Raw genomic sequence first — 13,518 nt, 5'->3', positions numbered from 1 at the left:
TAAGTAGGTTGATCATATTAATAGTAAATAGCAAGCATTTTATTGGGAGATAATCTGAAACTAAGTGAATACCCTGTTCCTCACCAAATTTTCACCCGGTGTTAATATTCATTGATGGGTCTTGCCTGAATCAGTTGTTATTGTTGCAGTTATTGTTGCCAAATGGTGACTTTCTAAACTCTTATCAGTCCTTCTAAATTACTAGTAGGCATTCTACTATTGAATAGAGATTTCTCTTTATTTGTTTACTTTGAATATCTAGTTTGCTCAAAGGATTAAAATTCATTACTATCAAGTTGTCCCAGACACAACCAGTGGGAATCCCTTCAAACTTACCTCTGTGTCCTTTTGATTTTTACCCCATCCTTCTTTGAGTACTTCCCAGTTTTCTATACAAGATATTTCAAGTTCATTTTTTATTTTCCCAGCCCCTGCTCCAGAGCCATTTTTACAGGAACTGGCTCCTTAGTGGAGACTGATATTTACAAACTAAGATCTGGGCACTTTATACTTGATACAGCTATGATGACATTGCTTCTAGACCTCTGAGCAGAGAGAACTAGGAAATATTATAAACATATACATATTACATTTGTATACACTCATGTGTATCTGTTGACATATCTTTGTCTATCTAACTGTCAATTAAATAGCATGAGCTCACACTGTTTTCAATACCAAATTTATAAGATTTATTCTGGTCTTGCCCCTTTTCGTGTGTGTAACCCCTCTCTCTGATAAGAAGAAGTCTGGCTCTCATTCTCCATAATGTATTTATATATGTGTTCAGTCCTCCCTGAATGTTTGGTTCTCAGTTATCCTTGCCCAGTGGTGAGCCCAGTCACAGGCCTATGGACCACTCCCTCCCAAACCTCAGGCTAAAGTTCAGTCCTACAAAGTGGAAGAGGGAGGAAAGGGAGGAAAGCTGGTTAGAAAGTACAGCTGCAGCCTGTACATCCACTTGGCCCCCACTGGGTGCCCTGGACCAAAACTGAGCCCTGGACACGCAGGCCCCCTCCCCTGAAAGCCCAGCTCAGACCCCAGTGAAAGCTTATAATCAGAGGAAGTCAAGTGAGCAAATTCACATTTCAGATGTCATTTTGGAAGCTTCAGGCTATGGATAGATTGGAAACTGGAAGATGGGGAGATAAATTCAGAGCCACTAATAAGAGTCCAAGAACCTTAAAGTGGGACAAGGTCATCATGTCCCTGGTGAAGCGAGGATTCTCTTTGTCCTACCTTAGGATTTCTAGAGCTGGCCATGCTCCGTGGTATCTGAGTTATTACTGCTGGCTTGCTGTGTACCTCCTGACCTCAGCGGCATTCTAAAGAAAACAAATATCTTTAAGGGACCTTTCAAAAAAATCACAGGATAGAAATGTTGAGCAAAAATGTTAGAGGATTATACACAAGTGTAAAGAATGCACCTAACAAATAAGCAAAGTTCATAATGGTATTTTGCCTCCCAATAAAAGCTGCATTTTTAGTTTTGAACAGGAAACAGAGAAACAAACCCTGCTTTGCTGCAAAAGCCAAGGTAAGAGGAGGTTCTCCCAATAATAGCTTGTGGCGGGGAGTCTGCCATTAGAAATTACACGCATTTTACCAGCAACAAACAATGAGTTGCCATGCTGGAGGCCTCTCTGAAAGGTAGGGGAACAAAACCACTCACATAATGTGCCCTTGTCTAAAGGAAGGCCAAAATTCCTCCCCTGTGTAGCAAATACAAACACAAGCGGATAAGAGGTGCCAACCTCCATGGGTCCTTGATTGCCCAAATTGTCTCTGATGGCCACCTTCACAAAAAGCAGACATGCACCTGGAGTAGCCACACTCTGTCTTGGCCCTTCAGCTGCCAGGTCACACTGCTGCTTCTCTGAAAAACAACTGCAAGTGTGTTCATGACCCTTGGAGACACTGCTGTGGTTGATTCTGTGACTTAGAAACAGATCCGTCATTTTGTTATTTGTCATTTTCTGAAGTTGAAAGCACCAGGGACCCGGGAATTTGTATCTCAAATCTCGTTTGTCCTGCTGTCTTCATTATTCTGGCCCTCAGAAGCATTTCCTTGGGCTGCCTGGATTTGATTCCTGATTCCCTTGTTGTTGTTTGTTTTGTTGGGTTGTGGTTTTGTTTTTGTTTTGGGTTTTGTTTTTTTTTTTAGTAATTTATTTATTTGTTTCATTGGGTCTTCTTTGTGTGCAGGCTTTCTCTAGTTGCAGCGAGTGGGGCTACTCTTTACTGCACTGGCCTCTCTTGTTGCAGAGAATGGGCTCTAAGCACACAGGCTTCAGCAGTTGCAGCACATGGGCTCATTAGTTGGGGCTCATGGGCCCCAGAGTGCTGGCTCTGTAGTTGTGGCACATAGATTTTACTGTTCCATGGCATGTGGAATCTTCCCGAACCAGGAGTCGAACCCATGTTCCCTGCATTGGCCAGTGGATTCTTATCCACTGTTACCACCAGCAAAGTCCTCCCTTGTTTACTAGCTGTGTAAGGTTGGATAAGTTGCTTGGCTGGTCAGAGCCTCTGATGTATTGCTCTATAAAATGGGAGAACTGATAGTACCATCTTCATCTGGTGGGTATAAGTAATACATAAATTTAGGTATGTATCCCACATCTGGAGGGACCTTAGCCCTGAGTCCTGCTAGGATAATGCAGAGCTGGGGCTTCTAATATCCACAGTGCTGGCCTCTGTCATAGGGAGCAGCCCCATTCTCAGCACCCACGGGTCCCAGTCATGGGAGACTTGGATGCAATACAGGTGGCACTGACATCAGTGTGAGGCCTGGGAGGGGACACTCTAGGCCACAACTAATTAATCATTGAACTTCTCCAGGCCTCAACTCCTTATTGTTAAAATGCAAATAATAATAGTACCTCTTTCACAGGGCTGTGAAACGGATTAAAGGAGGCAACTCATTTAAGGCAACCAGCACAGTATCTGGCTCATTGTAAACACTGGTAATGTTAGTATCACTCTTGTTATTGGCAGTAATAGGTGATGTCAGCTGGATATGTTGCTGTCACATCAAGGCATGTGGCTCATGGCAAAGGGTCACTGCTCTGCCCGAGGCCAAGAACTAACCAGAGACAGGCAGAGTGACAAGACCACATTCCAGTAAGCTGTACTTTGGGCGGGACTCCAGCACCATCAGAAAAACAAAGTGGTAATTGGGAAACCAAGCCTAAAATTTTAAATCCGATTATAAACATAGGGCAACCCAAGTACACATGATGCTGGACAGAGGGCAAGAAGCCTACTTCCAGCCTTGCAGAGTGGGAGGTAATCTTCTGTCTCCTGCCTACCCTTGATCAGGAGTCAATTGCAGGAGCTTGGCAAGGTCCAGCCGGAAGCTACAGGGCATCACTGTCATCTGTCAACTCCCAATGCCTTCCCTGCAAGCAGGTTTTGGCAGAAAGAAATAGGAATGTAGAGAAGAAAGGTTCAGAGGAAAGAAAATAGTGTAGAAAGAGAATTCAAGGGGACCAGTCTCCCTAACATTTTGGCCATGAGCCCAACCATGAAGCCAACACCTGAAGCCCAGAAACTGAAACAAACCATAGTGCTCATGTTTACCATTCTCTGTACACAGAGCCAGATCCTTTAGCCCAAACCACTGGGGCAGGTGTGTTTTGGAATTCAGAATTTGGGACATTTTAGAAATATGTTATGATTACTAATACATTAAGTATATAACATCTGCAGTAAGTTCTGGCAAGGGGTGGGAGTGGGGAGGGGCCATAATCCAATAGGCTAGTATGACTGCAGTAAACTGTAAATGTTTACATCAAGTGAGATGAGGCCTGTCAGAGCGTCGTGTCTGTCCAGGCCCAGCTTTGTCACAAAAGAATTTGCACCACCCTGAAGAAAACCTAGAGCTTTAGGGACTCTGAAATTGGGGTGGGTGGTTTTTAGAGGACACAACTGGGGTTCCATTAAATGTGAGTTCCCTCACTCTTCCTGAGCATCTGCTGTTGCAGGCAGCATGCTAGGTCCTGAGATCACAGTGGTGTATTGGTTTCCTAGGGTTGCCGTACCAGAGTACCACAAGAGAAGTGACTTAAAACAGCAGAAAAGCATTCTCTCACAGTTCTGGAGGCAAAAACCAAGTCCAAAATTATGATGTCAGCAGAGCCATGGTCCCTGAAACATGTGAGAGAGAATCCTTCCTTGCCTCTTCTAGCTTCTGGAGTTTACCACAGTCCTCAACATTCCTTGGCTTATGGATACTTCCCTGCCATCTCTCGTCTCTGTCATGACATGGCATTCTCCCTGAGCGTCTCCCTCCCTTCTTATAGGGATACCTGTCATATTAGATTTAGTACCCACCCTACTCTAGTATGACCTTGTCTTAAATGGTTATATCTACAATGACCCTACTTTCAAATAAGGTCACATTTTGAGGTACTGGGAGTTCGAATTCCAACGTCTCTTTTAGAGGGGTCCAATTCAACCCATAACGAGTGGTAAGCCAAAACAGGTTTAGCCCCATGCTCTCACCAAGGTAATAGTCGAGTAGGATAGTCAGATTACAGGTATGTCCTAAAGAAGACATACAAATGGCCAACAGATATATGAAAAATGCTCAGTGTCACTAATCATCAGGGAAAAGCAAATGAAAACCACAATGAGATATCATCTCAGACCTGTCAGGATGGCTCTCATCGAAAAACCAAAGGCCACAAGTCTTGGCAAGGATGTAGAGAAATTGGAACCATTGCATGCTGCTGGGGGAAGTAAAAAATGGTGCAGCCATTGTGGAAAACAGTATGGTGGTTCCTCCAAAAATTAAAAATAGAACCATCATATGATCCTGCAATCCCACTTCTGGGTATTTATCCAGAAGACTTGAAATCAGGGCCTTGAAGGGAAACTAGCATTCTCATATTCACTGTAGCACTAAGTATTCTCAGTAGCTGTTTCCAAGATGTGAAAACAGCCTAAACAACCATGAAAACGGTGATATATACTTTTAAATTGAATATTATTCAGCCTTAGAAAAGAAAGAAATTCTGCAATATGTAACAACGTGGATGAACCTTAAAGGCTTTATGCTAAGTTAAATAAACCAGTCACAGAAGGACAAATACTCCATGATGCCACTTATACAAGGGACCTAAAATAGTCATAGAATCATAGAATTAATAATTCATAGAATTAAAGAGTGGAATGGTGGTTGCCAGGAGCTCAGAAGAAGAGGAAATGGGAATTGCAATCAACAAGTGTAACGTTTCAGTTAAGCAAGATGAGTGTGAGATTTTCTGTACAACACTGTACCTAGAGACAACAATACTGTGCATAACACACTTAAAATTTTGCTAAGAGAATGCTCTTTCCACAATAAAACAAAAAATCAAGTGTGTTGAGAATTTCCAAATAGAGAACTATGCATGGAACCATATCCTAGAGGAGAATTTTACCCAGTCGAGGGCTTCCTCCCTGAGGAGGTAACATTTTCAATGAAGATGAAAAGATGGATTAAAGTCAAGGGGAGAAGCATGAATGCCCTCACTCTCTGATGTCCAGAACCCCAGTCTTCCTCAGCACTGGAATTATGGGAAGCCAGAACCCAGAATCCCAGCGAAGGCCTTGTCCATGTCTCCCGGGCTGCCAGCTACAGCTTGCCTGCAGGCTGGCTCCCACGGGCCTACAGTCCCTCCCTCAGAAACAGCCAAAGGCACAGAATCCAGGGAGGCAGCTCTTGGCAGCCGTTGAGACCCAGCGCTCACAGCTGAAGCCCCCATGCAGGGGAGGAATAATGGGGTCATCTCTCTGCTTTCCCTCTTTGGGCCTAAATTGATGAAAAATACTTGGACCCGTAATCAGCAAACTGCTGAATGTACAGATAGCTTCTGCTGCCCTCCTTCCTTGAAGATGTATGAGTAAGCAGATACGTCTGTTTCATGATTTTTTCCAGCAGCGTTGAAGTGGCCTCATGGCTGCCAGATGCCTCTGCTTCAAGCTCCCAGTGACTGATTTTCTGCCAGAGGTGAGGGCAGGAGTGGGGCAGCCAGCAGTGTGGAGACTGTATTAGAGCAAATTTTAACCTTGGAACAGCACTCACTGTGTAGGCAGCTCCTTTATGAGACATGCATAGAGTGGTCATCAGCACTGGGGGTGGTGGTTGTATTTTACACCCACAGCATTTTAGTATTTCTCTTGAAAGTGGTTGGCTGGAGGGTGAAGAACATCCTTTTTTGAAGCATAACAAATGCAAAGAAAGTTCACACATTCTGCATGTATGGCCTGGTGATTTTCACAAAGCGGGTGCACATCCAGCACCCAGATCAAGATAACATCCCAGAAACCCTCCCCCTCCCCGCAGCATACTCTATTTCTAGTTACTACCCACCAAAGGCAGCCACCTCCCTCACTTCTAACATTGTAGACTCGTTTTGGGTTTTGAGTTTTAGGTAAATGAAATCACACTATGAATTTTTGTAGTTGTGGCTTTGTTCACTCAATTTTATGTTTGTGAAACTCGGTCATGTTCCTTGTTGTTCTAGGTTATTCTCGTTCTATGAAGTTTTATGTGAATATATCCTAACTGATTGTCCATTTACCTGTTGATGAGCATTTGGGTAGTTTTCCATCTGGGCTATGAGGAATAGTGCTTCTGTGAACATTAATTGTTTAAAAAGAAGTATCATTCATTTCTTTTTGGCCGTGTTGGGTCTTATTGCTGCTCCCGGTCTTACAGCGAGTGCATGCTACTCTGTAGTTACAATGTGTGGGCTTCTCTTGTGTGGAGCACAGGCTCTAGGGCGCACTGGCTTCAGGAGTCGTAGCTTGCAGGCTCCAGAGCACAGGCTCATTAGTTGTGGCACACAGGCTCAGTTGCCCTGCAGCATGTAGGATCTTCCCTGACCAGGGATCAAATCCGTATTCCTTGCATTTCAAGGTGGATTCTTAACCACTGGACCACAGGGAAGCCCTGAACATTCTTGTATATGTCTTTTGATGAACATACACACGTTTTGGGGGGAGAATATATATTTGTACTACACACATGCTAAGTCGCTTCAGTCATGTCCATCTCTTTGCGACCCCATGGACTGTATGTAGCCTGCCGGGCTCCTCTGTCCTTGGGATTCTCCAGGCAAGAATACTGGAGTTGGTTGTCATGCTCTTCTCCAGGGGATCTTCCCAATCCAGGGATCAAACCCGTGTCTCTTATGTCTCCTGCATTAGCATGTGGGTTCTTTACCATTTGTGCCATGTGGGAAGCCCAATTATATATATTTCAAGAGTACAACATGTGCTTTGAGATACAGAATTAGTGGTCTATTGTTCCACAATGACTTTTCCCCAAACCTAGGAGCTCACAACAAAAATAAACATTTATTACCTCTCACAGTTAAATGAACGAGAAATTTGGGAGCAGCTTGGAAAGGCGATTCAGGCTCCGGATCTCTTAGGAGGTTGGAATCATCTGAAGGCTGGGCCTAGTCCAGTAGGACTGCTTTCAAGGTAGCTCACCCCTGCCACTGGCAGGTTGATCCTGACTGTTGGTGAGCAGCCCGATTTCCTTTGCATGTGGACTTTCATCCACATTTTCTCGGGGTCCTCATGACATGCTGGCTGGCTTCCCCCAGAGTGAGCAGTCAAAGAGAGAGAGCCATGTAGAAGCAATATCCTTTCTCTAATTTAGCCTTGGAAGTCACATAGCACCCCTTCTGCCTCATTGTATTCCTTACAAGTGAGCCAGTAAGTCCAGCCCATAGTCAAGACTCCATCTTTAGAATGGGGAAGAGGCAAAGATTGTGTGGACATATTTTTTAAACCAGTAGCCCTTTAATATTTTAAAGCTTGGAATTTACCCAAGCTGGGGATCTAAAAATAAGTTTACAGACATTCATACAAGGATCTAAAAGAAATATATTCAACTCAGCCTCTCCTCTTTTATTCATTTTAAAATTCTGTGAATATTTATAGGGCGGTTTTCAAGGTATTTCCTAAAAATAAGATGGCATAATAGAAAGTACACAGGCTTCAGAGCCAGACACACCCAAGTTTGAATCCTGGGTTCACTACTTACTAATTATGGGTATTTGGGCAAGCAACCTCTTAGATTCTCAGATTCCTTCAACTTTAAAATAGGGAAAATCAATACAGCCTATCTCATAGTGTTCTGGAAGTAATTAAATGAGATAATGTGTATAAAGTGCCCACTATGGTGGTAGATCCCTTCCATTTGTTCATTTATTTTAAAAAGTAGTAACTATATATATTAACTGTTTAGAAGGAGCTATGATGAACCCTGTGAAAGACACAAAACTGACTCAGACACAGATCTTGCCTTCTACAGGTGTATATTCTCATAGGGCCCTTAACAGGCAGAGAAACTGTAATACTACTGAGAAAACATTTCATATCTGGAACAAATATGGATACAGTTTATTTACAACTAAATATGGATTAAGTTTGGATATATGGAAATGGAAAAAAATGTTGAGGGGCAAGGAAAAACCAGAAGTATTACATATTAGGAGTAATCACTTGAGTAAAGATAGAGCTAGAAAACCAGGGGGCATGAACTGAGAACAAGAAAGGACTTCATTACTGATATGGCTTAAGTCCAGGGTAGGAAAGGAAGTTGTGGAAATAGGAATTGGAAAGGTAATTACCCTAACAGAGTACCTGGAAAGGGTTGAGAGAGCTCTATTCAGCTTTACAGTCTGATGAGAAACATTATGGCACCCCACTCCAGTACTCTTGCCTGGAAAATCCCATGGACGGAGGAGCCTGGTAGGCTGCCGTCCATGGGGTCGCTAAGAGTCAGACACAACTGAGCGACTTCACTTTCACTTTTTACTTTCATGCACTGGAGAAGGAAATGGCAACCCACTCCAGTGTTCTTGCCTGGAGAATCCCAGGGACTGGGGAGCCTGGTGGGCTGCCGTCTATGGGGTCGCACAGAGTCGGACAAGACTGAAGCGACTTAGTAGTTGTAGTAGTAGTAGTAGTAGAGAAACATTAAAGCTAGTGACTTTTTTTTTTTAATTGGAGTAAAGTTGCTTTACAATGTTGTGTTAGTTTCTGCTATACAGCAAAGTGAATCAGCTATATGTGTACATGTATCTCCTCTATTTTGGATATCCTTCCCCATTTAGATTACCACAGAGCATTAGGTAGAGTCCCTATGTTATATAGTAGGTCCTCATTAGTTACCTGTTTGATACATACTAGTGTATATATGTCAATCCCAATCTCCAAGTTCATCCCACTCTCCCCTTCCCCGTTTAGTGTCTCTACATTTGTTCTCTACATCCATGTCTCTATTTCTGCCTTGCAAATAGATTCATCTGTACCATTTTTCCGGATTCCATGTGTATGCATTTACTGTAAAATATTTGTTTTTCTCTTTCTGGCTTACTTCACTGTGTATGACAGACTCTAGGTCCATAAAGTCAGAGACTTTTAAACCAGTTTTCAGGGCTGGCTACAAAGGTTAGGCAGTCCTAGCTACTGAAGGGTCAACTTGCCATGCTTTTCTTGGCTGGCTCCTGTAGAATCTTTGTGTCTCACTTTGTAAACAGAACTTTCTAAAACTGATCGTTAAAGAACACTTCTCACTCCAAACCCAAGAAACTCAGTTTTTTTTGTTTGGTATTCCCATTTTGGAGGCTGCATCAACAGGGAAATTGTTTTTATAGGCCCTTAGATCACTATAAACATACTTGTCAAGACTTGGCCATTTGGAATGGCCCGTTTATGCACTTAACTCATCTCTGTGTTTGACTTCCTCTTCCAGATAATAAGCTGTCCTCTCCACTGATTCCTCCTCAAGAAGGGTGATCTATTTTGCAACTTTCACTTTTGTTACATTCTCCAGTCCCAGACAGTGATGATATTTATACATAAGACAGGGACATTTCTATGCTATGATGGCAGCTTGAAGGAAGTTGGAACCGGCGACCTTTCATTTCGAAGCCAAAGAAAAATAAACGTGAATGTTTCAGTCTTGCTAAGAATGGAGGCTAGAGAGATAAGCAGAAAGCCTTCTTCTAGACCTGCTATTCACTATATGGTATCTAAAGCCTTTATGTGCACAACGTATATCTTATCCAACATACCCTCTTATTTTGATGAAGCTTATATGTTTCATCAAAACAGACATAGAAAGTGAAAAAAAGATAGGGATTTCCTGATGGCTCAGATGGTAAAGAATCTGCCTGCAATGCAAGAGACCTGGGTTCAATCCCTGGGTCAGGAATATCCCCTGGAGAAGGGAATGGCTACCCACTCCAGTATTCTTGCATGGAGAATTCCATAAACAGAGGAGCATGGCGGGCTCTAGTCCATGGGGTCACAAAGAGTCAGGCACAAGTGAGCAACAAGTACTTCCATCAAAATAGACATGATTGTGACCATTTCTGGTGGTTTTGTGGTAAAAATTGGATGTTTCACTTTATCACCCTCTTTGTTTAAACAGATTCTTGAACATGAAGAGAAAAGATGACTTCTAGTCTTGGGATAGAATTCCTAGCCAAGCTTGGGCTGGACCTTCCCAAATACCCACATAGGTGTTTTTACTCCATTAGGATAACACTTGAATCAAGGCAACCGTTCTGTACACAGGTTCTCAGGGTATTCTCTTCCTCTGATTTCTTCACAGGTGGGAAATTGGCAAGTGGAGTCCTTGTAGTCTCACCTGTGGGGTTGGGCTGCAGACCAGAGATGTCTTCTGCTCCCACCTGCTTTCCAGAGAGATAAATGAAACAGTAATCCTGGCTGATGAGCTGTGTCGCCAGCCCAAGCCCACAACGGTGCAAGCTTGTAACCGCTTCAACTGCCCCCCAGCCTGGTACCCTGCGCAGTGGCAGCCGGTGAGTTCTGAGGTTAACACAGTATTGGAGTTTGTGTTTGCAGCAGTACCTCAGGACAGGGGACTGTGTTGTCTGAGAGTGCTGTCCCATAAAAGGAATGTTCAAGATCTGCTCAGGCATGTCCAACTCTTTGCGACCCTGTGGACTGTAGCCCACCAGGCTCCTCTGTCCATGGAATTCTCCAGGCAAGAATACTGGAGTGGGTAGCCATTCCCTTCTCCAGGGGATCTTCCCAACCCAGGGACTGAACCCTGGCCTTCTGCATCTCCTGCACTGGCAGGCGGATTCTTTACCTCTTGAGCCACTGGAGCTTCCCAGTACTCCCACAACCTTATTCAAATTCAGATCTTTTCATTACAAATAGCAAGCTCTTTCCATTCTACCACCCACAGTGATCTCCAAAAGCAACTCAAATGACCCATCTCTTAACCTGAAGATATTCCTGACAAAGTTTTCACTGAGCTAAGGAAAAAGATTTTAAATAAGGACTGTGTGGTGGGTAAATTCCCATAAAGCTAACTTTTCTGAATGTTTGCTCTTTCTAGTTTTTTTTTTTCTGTTTAAAATTCTAAGAGATAAAGATACCAGGCAATGGCTTTTTTCTTTTTTTTTTTAAACATAATTCCTTAGCAAAATAGGATGTTAGAAATCAAGTCAATTCCAGACTTTTAAAATTTTCCTGATCCATGGGGAACTATCATTTTAAAGCAAGGGTTGGCAAACTGCTGCCCAAAACCAAACCCAGTTCATGACCAATTATTGTAAATACAGTTTTTTTGGAACACAGCCACACTCTTGCACTACACGGGCATGACTGTGTGGTTGTGACAGAAACTATATGGTGCACAAAAGCTAAAACATCTACTCTACCTCTTTACAGAACAGTTGGCTGACCCCACTCTAAAGCATTAAAATAATAATAAAAACACAATTATTTTATCCTCATATCCTATCTAAAATTAATATATATTTATCAACCGAAAGTTAAGTACCTTTTTTTGCATACCTTTAAAAAACATAAGACTTTTCTTTAAAGAAAACACTTTTAATCTTACAGTGCAGTACCTTGAAAAGTACGGTAGTACTGTACAGCAGCTGGCATCCAGGGGCCGGCATCAAGTGAACAGGCAAGAAGAGTTACTGACTGGAGGAGGGAGAGAGGGTGGGAGATGGGAGAGCTGAGGGTCATCATCAGCAATAGGAGATGGAAGGCAAACTGCAATTTCACTCACACCTTATGAAAAAACACAAGATTTTAGATTGATTACTTGGATAAAATCTTACTGTGCAATTGCCTTCCTATTAGAATAGCCCTCATAGTTTTAAAGTGACAAAAAAGGTCCTGGAAAATAAGCCTGAAAAGTAAGGGAGACATACATCCCAGTTTTACTGAAACAGTTTTTACTCTCAGAAGTGGCCCAATTAGAATGATAAATGATGCAGTCATCAGACTGAGAAGGAGAAAGAAGGCAGCCTTGGTCCTGAGACAAGGAGCTGCCATTTCCACGCATCCTCTGTGCTTCTTCAAAACAGTGGACAGGGCCCCTTCCTTCCTCCTTCCCCTTCCTGGTAAAGTTCTCAAAGAATCTAATAGTAATAAGTGAGCAAAAGACTCGGTGTAAAGCATCTAGAAGCAGACATGGACGCTATACTGTCCATGTCTGCTTGGATGTATATCCTTTTAGAACCTAAATGTATATGATTAAGTTCATAACTTCCATGCTACTGTGTCAGTGGAAATCAAGAGAATATTGTGTACTTTGAACACTTTGTGTACTATTGTTCTGTTAAGAAATATATATTATTATACACCTAATTGAAGTTAATTGTCATAACAGTCCAGTAAAAAGTAGATTTTATTGTCTTCATTTTAGTTTTGAGGCAACTGAGGCTCACAGAGCTAGCTAACCTAGGAGTGGACATCAGCTCAGTTTTATGTGATCCTTTCCATGATACCCCATTGTTGGAAACCACTGTGGCAGAAAAGGCCCTCAAGGGATTACATAGAAGCCCCCTTGTTTTATGGATGATGTAACTGTGACCAAGATATAGTTTTGCCCAAAATCACAAAGCCTAATCCAGAACCCAGGTCTCCTGATTTCTGGTGCATTTATACTTTTACCTTTAACTATACTCCGGCTCCGTACTGCACCACTAACTTATGGTCATGCTAAGAAAAGATGAGGAATCAGCCTAGATCAACCTCTACTGTTGAAACTAATTCCCTGGATTTTTAGTTTGTGTTGCCATTAAGTACCTAATAAGTTCTGGGTAAAATGTTTATTGAATGATAAAATGAATGAACAGATCAACAGTACCACCCACAAACCCTGGAATGTTTTTTACTTTATATCCCACTGATGGGTTTGTTTCATGATTGTAGGTCATAATATTGATGATGGAAGTCAGCAAAGCACCAGCCTTTTTCAGTAGTTGCACATGCTGCTGAGTAATGCCAGGGACCTATGCTGTTCTTTCAGTTTTTACAGCACATCCATATACATGGTCTTTTTTGCTCTATTGCCAACATTACCGCCCCGATGCCCAGCGGTCCTATTGAATCATCGGATTTCTAAAGAGTCAATTATTCTTCCATTGTCCATCGACCTTGGGCCTGTTAAGATATGTATTTATTTTGAAAGTATTTTCTATTTCACTTCATTAGGGAGAAGCCTTTGAGATA

General features: G+C 42.5%; 1 protein-coding gene across 4 annotated transcripts in view; it reads left to right on the top strand.

Annotated features, from left to right (window-relative positions):
* The window catches only part of ADAMTSL1 (ADAMTS like 1), a 1,120,558-nt gene that overhangs the window by 930,337 nt on the left and 176,703 nt on the right, over positions 1–13,518 (top strand). For all 4 annotated transcript variants that reach the window (XM_070794493.1, XM_070794491.1, XM_070794494.1 and 1 more), the window contains one exon: positions 10,625–10,835. In XM_070794493.1, the coding sequence (XP_070650594.1) occupies positions 10,625–10,835 (211 nt within the window). The remainder of the gene's footprint in view (positions 1–10,624; positions 10,836–13,518) is intronic.

The sequence above is a fragment of the Bos indicus genome, chromosome 8, assembly GCF_029378745.1.
Source record: "Bos indicus isolate NIAB-ARS_2022 breed Sahiwal x Tharparkar chromosome 8, NIAB-ARS_B.indTharparkar_mat_pri_1.0, whole genome shotgun sequence".
In the NCBI taxonomy this organism is placed as follows: Eukaryota; Metazoa; Chordata; class Mammalia; order Artiodactyla; family Bovidae; genus Bos; species Bos indicus.
Note: the sequence above shows the minus strand (reverse complement) of the source record. Positions and strands in the feature narration are given on the sequence as shown.